At 44.8% G+C, this 21,445-nt stretch overlaps 1 protein-coding gene across 3 annotated transcripts; it reads left to right on the forward strand.

Annotated features, from left to right (window-relative positions):
* The first annotated feature begins 7,242 nt into the window (after positions 1–7,242).
* Positions 7,243–20,740, forward strand: gtf3c2 (general transcription factor IIIC, polypeptide 2, beta). Of its 3 annotated transcripts, XM_086019549.1 has the most exons (19): positions 8,812–9,116; positions 9,968–10,068; positions 10,282–10,744; positions 11,402–11,535; positions 11,610–11,776; positions 12,220–12,293; positions 12,356–12,433; positions 12,542–12,877; positions 13,074–13,185; positions 13,503–13,620; positions 15,020–15,051; positions 15,123–15,252; positions 16,149–16,293; positions 16,385–16,546; positions 17,436–17,514; positions 17,590–17,718; positions 17,924–18,160; positions 18,907–19,008; positions 19,955–20,740. In XM_086019549.1, exons 2-19 carry the CDS (start codon positions 10,023–10,025, stop codon positions 20,324–20,326), a joined length of 2,916 nt encoding a protein of 971 aa, XP_085875675.1. In that variant the 5' UTR covers positions 8,812–9,116; positions 9,968–10,022; the 3' UTR covers positions 20,327–20,740. The 3 variants fall into 3 exon arrangements, with proteins under 3 accessions (XP_085875674.1, XP_085875675.1, XP_085875673.1); XM_086019548.1 differs by lacking the exon at positions 8,812–9,116 and adding an exon at positions 7,243–7,385 and having other exon boundaries at positions 17,436–17,718; XM_086019547.1 differs by having other exon boundaries at positions 17,436–17,718.
* The last annotated feature ends 705 nt before the right edge of the window (positions 20,741–21,445 follow it).

Here is a 21,445-nt window from a genome sequence, read left to right on the forward strand (position 1 = left end):
TGCCACCTTCACCACCACTTCCAGCATCATCTTCAACAATAGATGAAACGAGTTTAATGTTAGTCGTAATATTAGCAGTGGTCCTGCTTATAGTAAAGCTGTGGTCCCCAACCTTTTTTGCACCACGGACCGGTTCAAACAAGTACATGCTTTTCGTGGACTGGCAATCATTTTTTGCGGCGCGTCTGATCGCTCGCTGACGCTTGCAGCTCACAGCTGGCGATCTCACATAATATCAAACACATATTAACACAATGTCAAAAACATATATAATATCACAATTGGGTACCGGGCCGCAACCGGTGGTTGGGGACCACTGTTGTAAAGGACCGTACTTTATCGTATAAGCCTACGACTGTTAGTTACGTGTTTTTTAAGATCGAGTGTCTTCATATGAACAGTGGGTAGCTTCCTTTTACACTGTGACAGTTAAGAATGTTACTTAAAACATTGCCTGTACAGTTAATAAAAGTACTATGATAGAGACAATTCGACCCTGGAACAGATTATTTCTATTATACACTGGGACTGGATTTTGAGGTGTTCACCATTGGGTAAGGCGCAGGTGTGAAGGCCCTTTCACACTGCACTTGGCAGTATTCTGAGCTGTGGGATACAATAGAAATAACAATGTGGCGTGGAAAAGATACACAATGGCCCTAACTCTGATTTTAACATTTTTAACAGTACAAAGGTTCACCTAAAATAAAATATAGGATAGACACATACAGTATGCTTTCATTTTCATGTCACTTTGTACATTTATTTAATTCATTTATAAAAGAAGAAATAACAATATAACATGAACACCAATGTTCTACAAACCCGGATGAAATGGAGCAGAAAGTCGAATACAAGATCCTCCAATTTGAGACAATGCAAGTACAATTTCCATCTACTCACACCTGTGTGACCAGTAAATTTGCATTTTTTTTTAAAATGACACTTTATTAATTTGTTGTTAACTTTTCAGCCAATTTATCAGTTATATAGTGAATAGGAGTGAAGTGAATAGGTACCATTGTGTGCCCCTAAATTTTCTACTTGCACCTCAAAATTTTCAGCTTCGGGGCCACGGTGCTCCCACAAAAAAATAAAGTTACTCTGGAGCCCTTCACTTTACGTCCAAGACACCAGGCTACTCCTTGTCCTGTTTGGTAGCTTGGCAACCAATGCCAACTATACTTATAATCGTCTTTCTTCCATTTATATAATAAATACGAGTTCAGAATGGATTGAACCTAATAAATTGCAAAAAGGGCTTGTCAAATGATGGGTTTTCTTGACGTTGAAACGATAGTACTAACAATTCCTACAGTCCGTGAAGGCAGCCGCAGATGCAGCGGCAGGGAGCGGGCGTTCCTCCGCCGCGCACGTAAACGCACCGCGGAGCGAACCACTGGCGTCTTTTCCAAACTCATCTTCGACTTCATCGGAATCGGAACCGCCTGCTCTATTTTCGCTCGCCTCTCCCGTGGCTTGAACGGGCAGAGCGGACACCGAGGTTCGGCGGCAGGCCGCGGGCTGCAGGAAGTCGGACGCCGCCGCCAGGTTGCTTATTCCGACGTCCTTCCCCTCGACCACAACAATCATGGCAGATTGGTAAAAGTAACCATCTTGCATCTTGCTTATTTGTTGTTTTTACGATGTTCAGGTTCACTTTTACGTTCATAATGTACATTTGAAGCTGCAGTCTCATCTATCACGACATACACGCGCACACAAACGCAACACATGATTTGCTCACATGCATCCAACATTTCCTTATTATATTTCTTAAAAAACACTAATGTGCAAAATATTATACTGATGACTGAATGTCTTGGCTAATTCAAATCACCTTATCTGATTTTATCATCTTATCAAGACATGTAAGAACACTTCCTTCCAACTTTGTGTGGAACATTTGAGGAACATTAGTGTTACTGTTACCAGTGTACAGTATAAGCAAGGTCCACTAAAGTCCCCATAAAATGACAATAAATACTGCACGTCTAATGACTTCTAGAAAATGACACCACAGAAAATGTGTTGTTAAAAACCATGACACATTTAAATGCTTGAAAGAAAGTCATCACAAATCAAGCCATTTTCTCTGCTCTCAAATGCTGTGGGCGTGCCTGCTGATTGCGCTGAAATGAATTACCACTTCTTCAACCTGGAAAAAAAGGATGCTTTGTCTAGCATATTTTTCTTATCCGGATACATAACTACTTGTTTGCGAAAATTGAAAAAAACATAGACTTAAAGCCTTGGGTGGCTGAAATATATCCCACCGGTTCGTCTCGGGGCTTTTCCACACTGGGACAACGAGGCCACGCCAGCCCAAAATTGTTGACGTCGTCTTCTCGACGGAAAGTCTGCTTTAGTAGTCTGGTGCAGATAAATAACAGTCAGCAAAATATTAGAAACAAATGTCAAGTGAGGGCTCACAGTTTTGCCAGTGTTTTGCTATAGAAAATGTCTACGTTTTGCAGCCGGATGTCACATTTTGTGTCTTTGTTTTTAGAGCAACAATGATGATCGTCAAGAAGTCCAAGAAGCGGTTAAGATGAAGAGAGGTTACGCCGGAAGAAGGTAAGAGGTCAATCTGAACTTGCGTTGCAATTCATGAACACTAATACCAAATATGTTTTATCTGACAACTGGATTTTGAGGCCTTTACATCATCACTGTGATGATTGTGATCTTTTTTTTTTCTTTGTGTTGAAGTAAGGCTAAAGCGCCGCTCTTTTAATTTTCTGTCAAGTATTTAATGTTTCAGGATTTGTTGGATTAAAGTCAACAATTGAATGGTTGAAGAGCCTACTAAATGGGATTCTTTGACCTTTGTTTGTATCAGGTACCAGAACCTTCAGAGTGTCTCCATAAATCATCCAAACAAGACTGCCAGGCTTCCTCCCAGGCTCTCGTTGAAGGACATGTGGCCTCACGGCAGAGGAACTTCCCAGCTTCTGACCCGAAACTTCCACTCCTGGACTCCAGATGGAGAACCGGCTCAGGAGCAGTTCTGGACGGACAAAGCGGGACGCTCAGGTCAGCAGGACAAGTGGACAATCACATCAGGCAGGGACGGCAACAGAGGCCAAGATCAGGCCAGCTGGGGCCCCTTTTCAGAACCAGACCGGACTTGGAACCCCAGCAGAAATGTCTTTTGCAGACCTGGTAATTGTTATGAAGTATTGATATTCCATTTTATCGACCAATTTTGATCGGCTTATAAAATGCTCCAGGTACGGTAGCAGCAATTATTGGTGGCGGCCAAAACAACCCTGATGTGTCCACGCCTCAGCCCGGTGAGGAAGAAGGGAAGAAGGCACCAGTGATCTCCAGCAAGAAGGAACCTCCCACCTATCCTCCAGGTAGGACTGGCATATAAGGCATTAGCTCACGCACAAGCATCGACCTTTGTAATTGTCAAGTGGAAACCAAACTTTGACTTCTACCGCCGAATATATTCATCAAATACGTCTTTGAATTGGTAGGTGTGGAAGAGGGTCTCGCCCAGCTTGTCTGTGTAATTTAACCTTCTACATCACCGTAATGACAAACAGACACCAGTAGATGGCAGTGTTGCAACATTTCGGGTATGAAATCAGCACCACTTTTGAGTTAGAAGATAAAGATCAGGCTTGTCACGTCAATTATGAGGGAGAGAAATGTGAACGCATTTGAAGTTTAGGCACCTCAAATTCGAACAAAGTATGCACGTATATATGTATATGTATAAGGACTAAATTGTTTGCCGTCATTTTCAACACAGGCAGCCAGGAGGAGCGTTGGCATCTCCAGATCGTCGCCAGAGGCCGAGCCAATTGTCCCAAATGTAAAAGTGTGAGCAGGAAGACGGTGGAAGGTCTCAAGAAGCACACGGACAACTGCAGACAGGTCAGCGCCTCTCAAGTCGAATATTTCTCTTCTGTTTTGACAATCAAATACAACGTTGCATGATGAATAGTTGAAAGTGGGGAAAAAAAAATGAAATTTTACATCGCCACGGCAGCATTTGTAAGGTGTGTAACATTCCTTGAAGTGATCAGGCAAAACACGGCTGTCTCAATTTATTTCCAAACTGACTTATTCGAGATGAAATGTGGGCCTGTATAATTGAGCACAAAGCAGTCATTCTCTTTTAATTGGATAACTCTCCGCAGTGCACTAACACGGAAACGCCTGATACGAGATGTTGTTGACTGATGTGACTTGCAGCAAGCGTTTACGTGCCAACACTGCGGGAAGCAGCTCAAGTCTTCTACGGGGATGAAGTATCACGTCATGGCCCACCACGGCAACCCGGTAAGTGCCAAGGGTGGCGAAAAGCTTCAGCGTCACGAGGCGATTCCAAATGCTGCCTTTTCCCCCGACCGGCAGCCGTCACTCGAAGACAGCCAGGACCTGGACGAGCGCACCGTCAAAGACAAACTCAGGAAAATTCTGAAGCAGTTGGGCAAAGTCAAGTGCCCCAAACAGGTACAATCGAAATTGCACAATTGTAATGATTCATTTTGTTTTGATTTATTTTGCTATTGCACTTATTTTTAGTCATACGCCTTTACATAGTTCCCCCTAGTGTTCAGACAAAGTTACTACATCCCTGAAATGTCTTACGCTACAGTAAAGAACATGTCGTTGGGTGTGAGCTTTCTTTTGGTAGATTTGTTGTTTATATTGTGACAGAAGCCAACATTGTGTTGTTCTGCATGTTTTCCAGGGCTGCACGGCCGCGTTCGGCAGCATCATGGGCTACATGTACCACATGAAGAAGTGCGGCAAGGAGCAGGCCGAACTGGACAAGATGCTGCTGCGTTGTTCGCACTGCGGCAAATCGTACAGGTCCAAAGCGGGCCTGGAGTACCACCTCAAGTCCGAGCACGCCCCCGCGAGTCCGGCGCAGCAAGAGCAGGCGGCGGAGGTCCAGAGCCAGGCCGGCGGCAGAGTTCGGCGGGCCTCGGCGCTGCTGGCCAACTTCCACATGGCCGAGTTGTCCAACAAGGAGCCGTCCAAAGACTGGCCCAAGAGGACCTTTCAGTCCGACCTGGTGCCCGACGACAAAAAGGCAAGAGTCAAACCTAATGTAGTTCAAGTCTATTAAAGTGGAAAAAAAAATGCCTATTGTAAAATGCTCAAACCCCTGAGAAGAGTGTCGTGAACACCCTTGACAAATTTGAATGTTTTACAAAATTGCCAAATAAGGTTTCAAAATTGTGAAAAATCAAGACGACCTCTCCACTTACACATAACTGCATGTTTGAGCCGCCAAAATATATCATGTGGCGGGCATATATCCCACTCCTTGTCAAGGGGCTTTTCCACACCTCTACAACGAGGCACTCGCTCTGAACCGGCCATGCCAATCCAAAGCCATGGCACACATGCTGGCTGTCTCAACTGACTTTTTTTTTTTTTTTCCTCCACTGACTCATCCAACCTTTTCTGCGTGACATGCATACGCTGACGGCTGACAACGAGGCGCTCTAAGGTGGCCACTCCACCCCCAGAGTTATTGATTTTTAAGCGTCATGTTTAAAAGCGGAAGTCAACGTAAACATATTTTTTTTCAACAATATGTTTTATGCAAGCCCACTAGTTGAAAAAGGGCACTGTGATAAATATTGCGTTTGTGGAATAAGTGTTAATCCACTCGTTTTTAGCCATCTCCGGGGGCGGCCATTTTGTCTTCTGTCGACTGAAAATGACATCACAACTGCTGACAGCGACCAATCACGGCTCAGATTCAGAAAACAGGTCAGCCGCGATTGGTCGTTTTGAGCAGTTGTGATGTCATTTTCAGTCGACAGAAGACAAAATGGCCGCCCCAGAGATAGCTAAAAACGAGTGGATTAACACTTATTCCACAAACGCAAAATTAATCAGAATGCCGTGTTTCAACTAGTGGGCCTGCTAGGAACATATTCTTAAAAAAAATATGTTTGGATCGACTTCCGCTTTAGATGATATATTAAGATGTTTGTGGTATATTTCTGCTCCCTACCGTTCACAACTAGCGGGGCCTTTCTGCGGCTTGTTTTGAACGAGTTGTCTCGCTTTCAGTTGAAGTACTCTCGACCCGGCCTGCCCGCCTTCAGCCAGGAGCTGCTGAGGAAGTGGAAGAATGAAGTCAAGCTGCACAGGAAGGTCCACTGTCCCAACCAGGTCAGGCATGCCTTTCTTCTAAAATTGTGTAGCATTTCCTGCCTTTGTTGCTGAGGTTTCCTCTAAAAGTCGCTGGTCACAAATCACTCAGTTTATGTGGGCAGTGTTGCCAACTTTGATGCTATAGTTACCAACTTTGAAAACAATTTCAAAAGTCACTGTTCCACACTATGCGGCCTCTCAATTTGCATCTCTCGTGTGTTTCAGGGTTGTGGGTGCACATACACCAGCGTGTCCGGACTCAAGGCTCACCTGGGGCTGTGTACAAGGGTGCGTCAATGTCGTGTTTTCCGATTCAAGCGTTCTTTTGCGAGAAACGAAGAAAACTGTACAGCGAGGACCGTCATGCGTGCAATTCCCTCGCAGGGCAACTTTGAGGTGGGAAAGTACCGATGTCTGATCTGCGGCAAGGAGTTTCACTCGGAGAGCGGTGTGAAATACCACATCAGCGCCACGCATTCGCAGGTAACAACACACACGCGCCCAAAATACTTTTTTACGCTGTAAATACACGTAGGAAGACACCCGTTCACATGCGCTTTGTTTAGGTTGACTTTATTAATTATACGTTTAAAATGGCGTACTATATTATCCAATGCTATGTGTTAGCCCGTCTATCACGTTTTGCATTGTATCTTAGCATTAAGCTAGCGGCAAACAAACTTGTGTGGTTGGTTAATTTATGTCAAAATGTATGTTAACTTATTTTGGGGGGGTGTTTGGTTTCAAGCAATTGGCTTTCTAGCTGGATGACATCTCTCAGCGTTCCCACACAACTTCACATTCACATTTGCGGTTTTTGTGCTTCAGGAATGGTTTGTGACCAACAAAAAGGCTTCCATCAAGTTGAAAAAGCAGCCCAGAGAGATGGTCCACCATGCGGAGCAGCAGATCTTGGAGCACCAACGCCTTCATCATCGTCATCATCATCATCATCATCATCCACAGATGCAGCAGCCCTCTACGCTTCTGTGCACCCCTGTGCAGCGTCCAGCCGGGCCCGTGTGGCTGGACGATGACGTGCGGGCCGAGCAGGCCCCCATTGAGATGGAGGACGCCGACAAGATGGCGGAGGGCAACCGAAGGGAGCGCGAGGAGAGACGGAAGGACGGCTTCCAGCGATGCGGCCGACCGGCGTATCAGTGGAATCGGAGACGGTCGGACGGGATGGAGCTCCACGCGGAGGCCTCCCAAAGACAAAAACTGGCTTAGAAAAAGCCAGAAGAGTGCAGGTGAGCTGAGGAGGAAGGTGAGCGCTTGTAACATGTACGAGTGTAGCTAATGTTTTTTTTTCTATGTACGTACGTAAGATATTGCGTTCGCCTACTTCCTATGAAATACTTTAGGCAGAACTTGTGTTTTTACAATATGTTTGACTCTCAAACTTTGATTTACGTGGTATCCGTTAAATGCTTATTGGACTTTGAACATCAGATGGCAAAGATGCAAATTAGCCTCACACATCTGTCGAGGTGTCAAAGGAAAAATGTTAACTGGTTAGTAGACGGGTCGGCACAAGCACTTTGAGAATGATGAGAATTTCAGACAAAAACTTGCATGCAAGGAGCCAGTTGAAATAAAACCTGATGCTTGCTTTCTCTAAAGTGTGACTATTTCTCCTTAGTCAAGGTCACACAACATTTACACATGACACTGAGCAAAGTGATCATACAGAGAGGGAGAGGAGCAAGGTCTACTTTGGCCTCACACGAGAACAAAAGAAGAAATGTGGTAAAAATTAACACAATATGATTTAGAAATACAGAAAATATATATTTTTTGCAACACTTAGGGCAGTTTTTCCCAACCTTTATTGAGCCAAAGCTATACAAGGTTTTGTAAACATGCACAAAACCCAAGTAAATAGAAAATGTCCACCTACTGTTGGTAATGATCTCATAAATAAGCACTGCCATCGAACAAGTTAAAATAAGTTGGGAGATACACTTTGTCTTATGAGTTTATTGTGTTATTGCTTTGCTTTATACTCACTATGTGATGCTTTCTTTCTGCCGAGCGGCCGTATTCAACCTTGTCATTAAATACTTCAACCTGTAGTCTCTGTGCTTCCGTTTAATATCAGATTATGTTGGTCAACAGCAAACAAATCAGAGGTGGCGTTATGTGTCCCTGAATCTATGTTACATATTATATTATCGGTCTTATATTATTATGAATACCTGATGTGCCAGACGAAAAAAAACGAGGGCAGATTTGGAGTGAGTGCATATATTTAATGTCGTAACGGTTACTTGCATTAAGAAATGTTGTTAAAAAAAATGTTGACCAATGTTATTCATGAAGAAGAAAACATGATTTTTACTTTTCTGCTTGCCCAAAGTTCGCTTGTACTTTTTGGCCGAATGAAAAGCAACTGACGCTAATCTATATAAATGGATGTTAGGTAATACCTTTCATGGAATGTATAATGCTTTGAACTGAATATATAGTACTTTTGTTGGAATGCATCACTGAGATCGCTTTGCGGTTTAGAGCAGGTGACAAATCAACTTTATTTATTCGATATCCAATCCAATCTAAATTCAAAGCAAGCCTAGTGCACTAAAGCAGCGCATTTTACTCGTAAAGTGTGCAGTGCGTCTCAAATTGGCGCATGCGTGTTGTAACGCCACTCGATAAAGGGCTGCAGTCCTCTATTGCGTCGACAGGGGGCGATGTGAGCCGCCCTCTCTCCCACCACTGTAAACATGGCGGACTGAAGTGATCTTACCGCGAGTCTGAATCAAAACAACTGCTGACAATGCTGCTTTTATGTATAGAATCGGCATTTGTCGCAGTCTTATACCACGTGTGCTGATTGTTAAAATATTTCACGTTTTAACCGCGTTGCTCAACTTTGCGGTCGGGGGACTCGAACCCGCATGTTCAGATCCACGCATCGTGGACTTCTACGCGGATAGTCAGCCTTCGCCACCCAAAAGGGTGGACAGAGCTTTCACCAGGTGAGCTTTTAACAAAAACAGTGTTCGCCGGATTTCGAAATATTTGTCCAGTTGCATTGTTTTTCAAATGTACATCTTAAATAAGGACACTGACGGCGGCCCGGAAAGCCGCCACCGTCTACTCAGCAAGTTAGCATTAGCTGTGTGGTGCTAACCCCGTTTGCGTGACAGGTCATGCCTAACGGGAACAGTAAATTATATAAAAACAAACACATTACTGTCCTTGACTTTATTTTTATTTTTTTATAGAAATGTGAAGAGGAGAGTCGAAATGGTGTTTGATTTGTGAATCGGAACGCATTTCAAAAGGATATTATTTGGACCTCACTCATATGTTAAGATGTATTCTTAATTACCTCTGCTATTGTATATGATAACGTGCAGAAACGTTGGTTGATTCAATTATGATAAAAAAAAAATAAAAAAAGTTTGCCACACACTGTAGTGCAGAACTGTATCGCCTTCTCACCGGTCACGTAGGTACAGTACACTAGCATAATTAAGTTACGTAAATTAAAACTGTTTTTAGACCAGCAGTATTGGAGATTTTCAGGTGCTCAGTATGATGGCCAAGCGATAAGGATGCCTGCCTCATAATTCAGAGGTTCAGGGTTCGAAAGCTAGCTTCCTGGGCTTGTGTTTGATCCCTTCCCCAGTTAAACTATCATATTCCCAAGATGTACTTTCAGCTAAATTGGCAACTAGTCCGTGGTGTAAGTCATTTGGGATGAGCTCCAGATCACCGGTAAACCTAATGAGGAAAAGTGCTCCAAATGAGGGTGTAATGATGCAATGTTTCAACATACCTGGGGTATAATTAATAATTGTGTGTGTTACTGACTTGTTTGCAGTGCAGCTGCACAGCCCACGTGAGAGGACATACATGACGGAACGTCCGAGAAGATAATGGTAAAGGAAACGGTGCCGGAGGATGTCGACAACCCTGAGCAAGGTTTGAATGTTCAGCCACACTTTGCCATTTTTATTCTTCAACATCCTTTTCGGAGGAGTGAAATAGCTAAAGAATAACTGGGTTGTTTCACCCTTGCTTGGTGTGCAGGCACTCCAGATGCACAACTTTTTGTATAAAAACATTAAAAAGTCATTTTTTTCCATAAAATGTCCACTTTAAAAATGCAATGGTATGATATCGCTCACCTCTCAGGTCAAGAGACGCCGTCCAAGCCCGCCTTCGATTTAACGCGCAGCTCCAAAGGTCGAGTACGCAAAAAGAACACCAGATATCTCGACTATGACACCAGCGAAACAAATGATGACCCGAAGGACAAAGAATTGCTGGCAATGAAGCCGCCAGCAAAGGCGACGGTGGCGAAGAGTCCCGGGAAGACACCTGGCAAGAAAGTCGGACGTCCGAGAAAGGTTTCGCTCGCGAGTGCAGACGTCTGCACATCACCTCACGTGCCTAACGGGGACATCTCGGCCCATACGAGTGTTTCTCCCTCGCCCGTCACTGAAGGGTCCTTAGAGAATGGGACGCTGACACCAAAGAGGAAGTACGTCAAGAAACACATGGTTAGTTTAGAGCCTGTGACACCATGTGAGAAGATTGAAGAAGAACCTGAGGAGTTGCCACCAGGAGGACGCCCAAGGAGGAGCGCTGCTAAAATGTGAGTCAGATTCTAACGGTAGTGAGGCTTCATGAAACACTGGTGCTTTCCAGCCATTGCACATGGCTCAAGGCTTCATGGAGCTTCATGTGCTCTATGGCGCCATCAAGTGGTCAGGAAGACCAAGCAGTCAAATATACGGAATGAAATAAGGTTGTTGGCTAAACAGTGGCAAGATGTCCTCTATTGCAGTTTTAGCAGTAGATGCGTAGTGCAAATATAGCATAACAAAGAAATATAACATTGTAAGTACTTTGTACTATGTTTATGAACATAAATAAGTATGAGTTGAAGCTCACGACAAACGCAAAGCGGCGCGAGGTCTCCAGTGTTATTATGACGTAACGATGCGTTGAACGTCACAGGTTTAAGATTACAGCTCTAGAATGTTTTTTAAAAAAATATATTTGGGTAAATTAAACAGCCTTTAAAAGTACAGACAGTTTTGACAACTTGACGACTTTTCTGACTAAAATGAAATTAATGAAAATAGGATTTTTTTTTTTTTTTTGTGAAGCAAGAAAATCAGAAGTTTTATTTGAAGGCCGTGTCGCCCATCTCCAGCACGTTTCAAAAAGATCCGACGGAGGCGGAAAAGACCTTAATCCAGGCCTTACTTTATGTCATCTGTCTTTGTCGCTCCAAAAAACATTTTAGGGCGATGAAGTTCCTCCACGCAATGGTGAAAGAGGAGGTCAGTCATTCCTCTGAAGGTCCTAAAGCCACCAACGACGTCATCCCCAAACCAGCATCGGAACCTTCCGAGGAAAGAAGTTCTCAAGGGAAAAAAGGTACAGTGAGAAAAATATAGAACTGCGTGTTTTGCACATTTCTACATGCAAATGCATTTTGAATCCCCCACCAGGCCGCAGAGGCTTCAAGAGAAAATATTCCGACAGCGACGCTTCAGAAGACGAGGAATTTGTTCTGGATGCTGCGGAAGCCAAGGCGGCGGCGGAGGAGGAGGAGGAGGAGGAGGAATATGAAGAAGAGGCGACCGTCGATCATCGCGACGAAAGATACAGTAGCAGTGTGAGTACTATTTCTTCTTTGTTCTCTTTGTAGCCCTTCAGACAGGAACTGACCATATTTGGTCATGAACAAAATGAAAAGCAATGAAAGACAACGAATATACTGTCGTGATAAACACCGTGACTCGCATCCTTGTAGTAGACAACAAAAATATATAGCAGAGCGAATTAAAATGACTAAAGTAAATTCAACTTTTGCGACAAATTGAAACATTTAAATATGTATTTTTTTTCAACATTACTGCACTAAAAAAAAAAAAAAAAAAAAAAAGTCTTAGAGACCCTGTCAAGTGAATTCAGAGATTTGTCATTGCTCCATCAATTATTATTCTTTCAAATGTTTAATATGACGCCCACTCTGAATTTTGTGTTTTGTGTGACGTCAAGTTGAGAGTAAGAGCGTAATTTGATTCGTGTTTGGTCATTTGTGTTTTTCTCCTCCAGTCCACTCGAATCCTCAAAATACCCGCCCTCATGATCAGCGCCATTTTGGAAACCGCCGTCAATCACAAGAAATTGTAAGCCTTGCCTACAGTTTCTCGCCTTTATTGTGCCTCCAAAGTAATAGTTTGTTCTGCAGCCGTGACGAGCAACTCAGCAGCTGGGTGTTTCCCGAGTGGCTGCCCTCCACCAGCGCCTGGCATCGGGTGCCCGCCAGGTACCCCCCCCCCCCCCCCCCCGCCCCCGTTCACCGTCCGACAGCGGCCGCGTTGCTGCCCTCCCGCTTTGTAAAAATAACGTTAACGTTGGCGTGTGTTTTCCGCAGCCAACTGGAGTCCTACCTACCTCAGGAGCGTCTCTCGGCCGCTTTCAAAGTGTCCAGGGACAATTGCGGCCAGGCGGCGCCGCTGCAGAGGCTCAACAGGTTTGAATCGTTACCCGCCCACCCGGAGTGCTGGGACATGCATTTGTTCACCGGCGGGCCAGTGTGGGCCATGGAGTGGTGCCCGACGCCCGACGACGCGGCGGCGGCGGCGGCCTCGCAGTACCTGGCTGTGGCCTGCCACAAGGGCATGGAGGACCAGCACTTGTTTCACAAAACCTATTCTGGACCGGCGCTGGTGCAACTGTGGGACGTGGGCACACTGGAGTACAACACCCGGTCTGCATTTGTACACGTTTTCATCAAGCTACTATCAACTTGATTTGTTTGTTCATTTTGTGGCCACAGTTAAGCATTTTGTGGTTATGTTCTAGCTATATTGTGGCAATTATTTAAAAAAACGAAAAAAAAAAAAAATCCATGAGGCTGTGTATTTACAGTACAAAAATCTGGATCATTTCCTGCTGATGTGTAGGCCGGACTCACAGCCTGCCCTGGCGTACGGCCTGGTCCTGGACCGAGGCTTCGTCTGGCACCTGAGGTGGTGTCCGTCGGGAGCCTGGGAGCTGCCCACCTCTCAGAAACAGGTCAGAGGAGATGTCAACTGATGCCATTTGAATTTTACAAGTGCAAGGCGACGAAATGCAGATTGTGTAGAAGCAGACGCAATCAAATAGCATACGCAAGGTCGTAGGGGATGAGATGAGAGGCACAGGCATAAAACAATGATCACGAGTCATGTAACTATAGAGCAGGCGCAATTGCTATTATTCGAGGGGAAAAAAAATGACAGCGTGGGGATGATTTCGAGTATTGTATGAATCAACAGCGCACATAGACAGTAAATTCATACGTGCGCAATATGTATATGTGTCATTAACGTTACGTGCTTATGTTTTTTGAGGCTCCTCTGCTGCCAAGACTGGGCATCCTGGCCGTCGCCACCTCCACGAGTGTGGTGACCATCTACAGCCTGCCCCATCCTGACGCCCTGCGTGGCAGCCGAAAGCGCCCAGACTCTGGTAAGAAGACCGGCGTAAGTCGCAAAAGCGCTCCACTCCTCTTGCGCAGTGACATTTTACTCATAGCGAATAAATCAACCAATTATTTAACGAGACAAATGAATACAACATTTTAGTTTTCCATTGTAGGGGGAAAAAAAACAAACAAAAAACCTACTAAATGGTGCTGTGTGGGCCACACCTTTCCCACCATTGATTTCTAGCCTCTTCACACTGCAGTGCATCTTTTGTCCAGCAAAGGGCAGTGTTGCCCACACTTACAGCTCGGTCAGCCCTTTTATACACTGACACCTTTTATGTATTTAAAGGTGTCCCTACTCACTTTTTGTGTGTGTGGGTGCGCGTGTGTGTGCATGATGACAATATGGATGGGGGCGCCCACTCATCATATACCCTCAGAAAATGTATGGACTAGACAAACGATTTGTACACTTCCCCATCTCTCATACACACATGCATGCCTATGCGGTGTGTGTGCGTTTTCATGTGTGTCGGGGACAATCTCGATCGTGTGTTCATGTGTTGCCAATTCAATGTAACAAAAGGGACCGCTAGCCCAAGTCACGGCCAAGGCTGACATTTCTCAACACTTACTCTCCTGCCCTCCTCCCGTCTCACCCAGCGTGCCGTGGCCTTGCCTTTCCATTTTATTTCCAAGAAGCGGGTCATTGAGCGACTCCCATCAGCTCGCCGCGTCCAAGCATAGCTTACGCGCATTAGCTAGACTCCATAAACACACACACACACACAGATAGCACGCTCTACTGAATTAATGTGCTGCGCGTGTGTGCGTGTGTTACTAAATGTATGCTTTGGCGAACAGATGTCGCTCGAGGACGTTTTGAAAAAAAAATGTCCAGGCAAGCCGCACAGATTTTAGCACTGCCGCACTGAAGGCAGAGCGCGGCGACAGAGCGCAACAATTCGAAGTGTTGAAGGCGCAATGACATCACGTCAGCACGAAACTGGAGGGAGTGGACAGGCGGGAGACAATGACATCGTCATCGCGTCTTTTTGTTGCGATTTGGGATCAGTTGAGGACTGAGGGTTGGACACTGGCACACAGCGACGTTCACAGCAGATCATTTCAAATGCTCTTGTCCCGTGAATGAATGAGGCGTGGGCGGGGGGGGGGGGGGGGGGTTGTAAAAGACAAAAGGTGCAAGGCGGCTTGGGAGTAATTGCTCCTATTTTCCCCACCATCAGACCAGGATCTATAATTGAAATGACAAAGAAGATGCATTACACGGCAAAGCAAAGTGAAATTTAGGCCGCTCCCCTCCCCATCCTGTCAGTCATTCGTCGCAGCTACACTACAACCAAAAGAGCAATCGTACAATACGGTGTTTTCCTCGGCCTGTGGACGGCGTTTGACTAAATGCGATTTCTCCCTTGGCAGGCGACAGCAGCCAGCCGATGTGCATTTACAAGGTGAGTGCGCGCTCTTGTTTTGATGAGCCTCCTTCCGCTCTCTGACGTGCTGGCCCGCGCCGCGCCCGCAGCCCGATCCCGTGGTCACGCTCCGGCTGGGCTCCTTGAAGGCTCCTCGCCCGGAGCACAGCGGCCAGGTTCTGTCCATGGACTGGCTGCCCGTCAAACCGCACGACGTCATCGCCCTCGGCTTCTACGACGGTAGCTTGTCGCTCCCGGCTCAGCTCCTCTGGGTTGGAAAACCGCATCGGCTCTTTTGTCACAAATCACACAGACATAAGTGACCTTTTTTTTGTTTTGTTTTTGTTTTTAAAGGGGAAGTCAAGGCAAACATATATATTTTTTCAAGAATATGTTCTGTGCGAGCCCACTATTTGAAACATCGCATTCTGATAAATATTGCGTTTGTGGAATAAGTGTTAATCCACTCGTTTATAGACATGTCTGGGGGCGGCCATTTTGTCTTCTGTGGACTGAAAATGACATCACAACTGCTCACGACTGACCAATCACGGCTCACATTCAGAAAAGAGGTCAGGTCGTTGTGAGCAGTTGTGATGTCATTTTCAGTCCACAGAAGGCAAAATGGCCGCCCCCAGAGATGGACAAAAACGAGTGCATTTTGCTGCTAAACTTATATTCCACAAAATCAAAATTGATCAGAATGGCATGTTTCAACTAGTGGGCATATTCTTGAAAAAAATATGTTTGGGTTGACTTCCCCTTTAAGGGTCAAACAGCCTTTTTTAAAAATTTATAACACAAAATAGTGTTTCCATAGATTTTTATATTATATTTGTTTGACCCAATAATTCCTTCTTTTTTTTATTTTTATTTTTTTAGCCAAATATTTAAAATTCAAAAGCACCGTTTTTAACCTGGATTTCAAAGCATTTATACTTGGGGCTGATTTCACTTCTGTTGGCAGCTTGTTCCATTTGTGTGCAGCATCACAGCTAAAAGCCTCTTGACCGTGTTTGCTTTGAAACTGTCAAATATATGGAAAATATCGCATTATTGTGGCCAGGGGAAAAAAAAAAAAAAAAAAAAAAAATCACATAAGCGAACAATGCAGCTGTGTTTGTCTCTGGTTGAAGGTTTGGTCGGTCTGTGGGATCTGAACACCGAATCGGCATTGCTGCGCGTCCAGCAGCCACATGAGTCTCCCAGCTTGCTGCCGTACAAGTGCTTCCTTGCCCACGAGCACGCCGTGCGAGCGCTCGCGTTCTGTCCCGCCAGCAGGTAAGACCGCGCGCCGCCACTGCGTCAAAACGTTGAGAGCGGGATCCCTTGGGCGGAAATGCTGTCAAGGATCCGCGTTGTCTTGCGTCAGGCATTTTGTGGCGACGGCCGGGGAGGACCGCCTCCTGAAGACGTGGGATCTGCGCAGGCCCTACGGGCCAGTCACAGTGCAGAAGCGTTCGCTGATTAATGAGATCTGCTGGCCCGCCGGTGCACCAGGATTGTTGTGGGCCCAGGACAGCGCCTTTGCAGCGTAACGCACTCCTTTTTGCCTATCGTGTACATGCTACAAAATGTCACCTTACCTACTTGGATAACCGTATTGGTTCTTGCTTTCAATAACTTTAGCCTGAAATATTTCTTATGTATATAATAAGTATGACTGAAATATATAAAACATATGACTATGCTTTGAAAATGCCATTTTTGATCCCACTTTTTTTTTTTTATAACAGTCCTCTATTTTAACAGTCGTAATTCTACTTAGCAATGCTGTTTTACTTTGTTTGGGGGGGAATTTGATCAAAAGTGTCATTTTCAATTGGTTGTTTTTTTTGGTTTTTTGTTTTTAGGAACAAATGTCAGCTTTTGGTTGTTCTTTTTTTTACAGTTTAGGCTCACTTAAATGACAATTGTAAACGCAGATTCAGTGTGTCACATACCGTTTAGACTGCTAGGATGCTATTGTTATTATTTGCCCACCAGATGGCGCTATTTCCCCCCATTAAAAGCATGAGGTAGCATTTTGTTGCCTGCTTTAAATGGGATGGAAAAAGCATTTTTTTTATCACTAGGAGCCAGTGTGTCATATTTTGTGCAGGTTTGAGATTTTAGGATTATTTACGCAATAGAGGTGACAAGTCAAAACATATTTTCAGTTCCAAGTGAAGAGAAAAAGTACCTTTTGCGCCCACATTTATCCTAAAACAAAGCCTTGCAATCATTGACGTTAACGTCTCAATTTGGTCGATGCTATTTCACCCCCATTCAAAGCATTGGAGCAAAAAATTTGCTGAATGCAACGTTACCATTTGAAGTTCACTTAAAGAGCAAAGTTGACAATTCTAAACACTTTGAAATATTTACATCCTCCTTATTTTTGGGCTTATTCTCTGTGTCTTTTTTTTTTTTTTTCCCTCCAGCAACAATACCAACGGAGTCCATTACTCCGACCACCAAATGCACTCTTACTTTGCTGTACCTCGGATGACCACCATTTGGGTCCGTCCACTTGTATTCAGAATATTGGGACGATTGTTTCCTGCAGGCCTCTCACGACTTCCTCTCTTGTCGCAGTCCATCTCTTACTCTGATTGGCTGAACGTTTTGTTGACGTCAGACATGCTCGGCAACGTCATCCTCTGCATGTTGCCGCCCTTGTTGCTCAGTACTCAGTACATCAAAAAGACAGTGGAGAGGAGATTTGTAAGTTGACCCCTGCGCACCTACGGTGACCCCACCCCCCTTTGTCGTGAATGATTTGTTACAGACCCACTGGCATTTTTTAACATTTATAAATTACTACATGCTTTAAACGCATTCAAACGTCGTAAAACACACGATTTAAAGTTTACCTCCGCTCCGGTTATCTGCATTTAAAAGGCCGCTTGTCCACCTTCTGTCTCCTCAGCCTGTCTACTTGACGTCGATGGAGCGTCACGACACCACCGGTGAGGCTCATGACGAGGAACAGGAAGTGCGTGAGGAGGAGGGGGAGGAGGAGGAGGGCAAGGAGGATGACAAGGAGGATGACGAAGCCGAGGGAGCAAGAAGTGGCGGCGGCATGGCCGACAAGGAATCGCGACCCCATGAGTCGTACAAAGAGGCCACGAGGAAGTACTACCTTCACCACACCGACAACAACATGGTTGGTATTAGTTCATACATTTTCCCATTTTTGGGGGGGGGGGGCGTGGCCAAAACTGCACTGTGTGACGCCGCCTCTCCCGCTATATAAAGTAAGAAATTGAGCGCCTTAGCTCACATCAGTGGTTAGCCGAAGCAGTTGCCACTTGCACTCTATGCCCAAGCCCCTAAAAATGCATCTTCTCCATTGGCGCGGCCGCTTTAGAGCGCCTCGTTGTCTGCCGCGCACAGTTGAGTCTTAAGAATGAAGATTTTTGTTGACTAAATCGAATGGTAAGATTTCCACTGTTTGGTAAGAAATTGTTAGTTTAGCTAAGAATACCAACACCATTTTGGGAAAAGTTGTGAAGTGTTATAAATTCTTCCCAAATATTTGTCCACAATCTAATTTGCATATTGCAAATTTACAGTTATGGGAAAAGTCTCAGTGTAATGATTTCCATCTAAAAAAAAAATATATGTATTTGTAAATTTTAAAGTAGTTGCCATTGTTTTATTGGAGAAAATTAAAAGAAGAGCAAACAATTCCACAAAAACTTTGGAGCAAAAGTCCATGTCGAGAATTAAGAATTCCACCCAAATTTTGGAGAAGCTAAATGTCATCTTAAGAATTCCAATCCAAAATGTATGAGTGGACAAATGGGATTGTTTGGAATTTGAAAAAAAATATTGGGGGACAAAAAACAAATCGAGTCTTATAAATTCCAACATAATTTTTTGAGAATTGTCGCGTTTGGTCTCTTGCAGAAGTTCTTTAGCAAGCTGGGACCCTTGTGGAAGCAAATGAAAAACACAGAGTTCCTCAATAAGCTCAACATGGACGTGATGCCTTTGGCCTCGCTGCACAAGGTATACACACACACACACACACACACGCGCGGGGGGAACTTGAAAAGATCAAGTCCGCAAGGTGTGATGGACCAAGAGCCTCCTCGTCTCCCTGCTGTGCACGCGCGTGTGTAATGAGGTGTAAAATAAGAAAAATGTCGCCCAGGGTGAGAGGTGGCGGCGGCCGTGGAGCTTTCTCATGTGTTTACTTGCCAAAGAAGACGAGGAGAGGCGGTCGGGTGGGGGGGGGGGTGGGGGGGTGGGGGGTTGATAGACAATTTGCAGGACAAAAGACTGCAGGGTTTTTCTATCAAAAAAAAAAAAAAAAAATTTACGTTTAAAGTTGAGTTGTGTTAAAAAGCTCGCTATAATGTGTTTATTTTCTTTTGGGGTTGATTTTAAAGTCTTTATTTTCGGTCTTGCTGTACATCCGTACGGAGGAACGAAAGTCGAACAGTTGTTTGAGAATTCGTCGTTTAATTTGACACAATACTTAGTGACCTTTTTTTTTTTTTTCCCCCCCCTTCTTGGACTCAACAAATAATCCATATATTAAAAAAAGAATGAATAAATAAAACTAATACTAAAACTCAAGTAAAAGGAAGCATTTTCGAAAAAATAAAAGCTCACAAACGTGCTCTAAAAACGAATTCAAACTCACTGAATTCAAGAAACAAAATAAAGCGGAACAATAATGAAAAATGCCAAACTATTATCACCCTGGACTGGTTTCCGGTCTATACCGGGGCACATAATTAAAGTTGGATCAAATAATAACAACAGCAATACTGAACGATGAGTGAGTGAGCTTGACCAGCATGCCACAATGAATTTTCTTGGATATTTACCGGCTGAAATTTGCTCCCGTTGCCTTGGTATCTCTTTGAAAACATCCTCAGCTGATAGCTTTGCCCCCTCCCTGCCCGCCCTCGTCCACGCCCCCCCCCCGCCCTTCGGCTCCCCTCAGGTGCGTTTCAGTCCAAACCTGAGCTGCCACACGTGGATGGCGTCGGGGGGTCAGGCTGGCCTGGTGCGCCTCAACTGCGTCAGGGGCCTGAACAACAAAGGCGTGCACGACCTCATCCGCCGGGCCCGCGGTGGCCCCCAGGACGTCTCTCCGGACGCCCCTCAAGATGAGCCCCGCGGTGGCCCCCAGGACGTCTCCCCGGACGCCCCTCAAGATGAGCCCCGCGGGGCCCCCCGGGACGTCACCTCGGACGCCCCCCAAGACGTGCCTCCGGAGGCCCCCCGGGACGTCGCCTTGGACGCCCCCCCAAGACAGACCCCAGAGGCCCCCCAGGACGCCCCCCCGGACACTCCACACGAGGCTCCTCTATGACCACGGCTTCATATTTTACTTTTTCATCCCAACACAGACTGTCTAAACATTTTAAAAAATGAAAGCCTCTGCTACAAAATTACTTGAACGCCCCTTTACGTTGCCTGCGTCGTCGTATATTTTTTTAACAGAAAGTAGCTTCATCATCGAGTGCGTTCGTCGCGCTTTGACAATTGTGTTTATAGTCACCATCGAGTCTATACAGTTCAGTGTGCTCATCCGTACATTACTGCCGAATGTGGAGTCATGAAAGGGTAACTCTCAGCTTCTTGTACCGTGTACATGATGTATGCACATTTCTTGTCAAATGTTTGAAATGATAGCTTTTCTTATGGGCAACAAACTGTAAATATGATGGATTTTTCTATTCGATTCCTTGTTTTGATGAAGAAATAAAGTACATTTTGAACATTGGCTCAGGTCATTTGTCATCTTGTTACTAGTCGCGTGCTCAAATGCTTGGCCTTAAAGTAGTTTTTTTTTTTTTTTTTTTAATCTCAGTTTAAAAGATTTCCCAGGTGTCTTTGCAGTGGCATGCATTCACCAATATTACCTCAAGGAATATCAATTCTAGAGACTTGGAGTAGTCCCGTGTTCATCGCAAGGGTTACTTCACAGAGCCTCTCGTAACTGACAAAAATCCACTAAGTGGCGACCATTTTTATTTGATTGTTTACCTGCCTCGAATCAATTCAAAATACGCACGTGAGATGCTGCTATTGTGTTCAATAAGCCACGATGGGTCCAGAGAAAGTGTGGTGAATTTATTTGCACTGCATTGAAACCACGGACAGTCCGTCATGTGCAACCTTTTATTTGTGAAGTTACAAAAAAGAACGACAGCGCGCAAACGTCACACAAAAGACAAAAGGTTGAAAGTGTATTTACACACGTACACCAAATATTTACACAGACAACACGACACGGAGCATCCACAAAAAATCGGAAACACACTATGGTCATTACATTCACTAAATGTGTGTCGCGTATGTGTGTGTCATATTTCAGGAATAATTTTTTCCCCGTGTCTGATTGGCACTTGAGCACAATATATAGACTCACAGCTGACAAGCATGCAAGCATAGTTTTTATCAATATAAAAAAAAAAAAAAAAAAAAA

Source organism: Filicampus tigris, chromosome 20, assembly GCF_054856515.1.
Source record: "Filicampus tigris isolate MCC_2025a chromosome 20, RoL_Ftig_1.0, whole genome shotgun sequence".
Lineage (NCBI taxonomy): Eukaryota > Metazoa > Chordata > Actinopteri > Syngnathiformes > Syngnathidae > Filicampus > Filicampus tigris.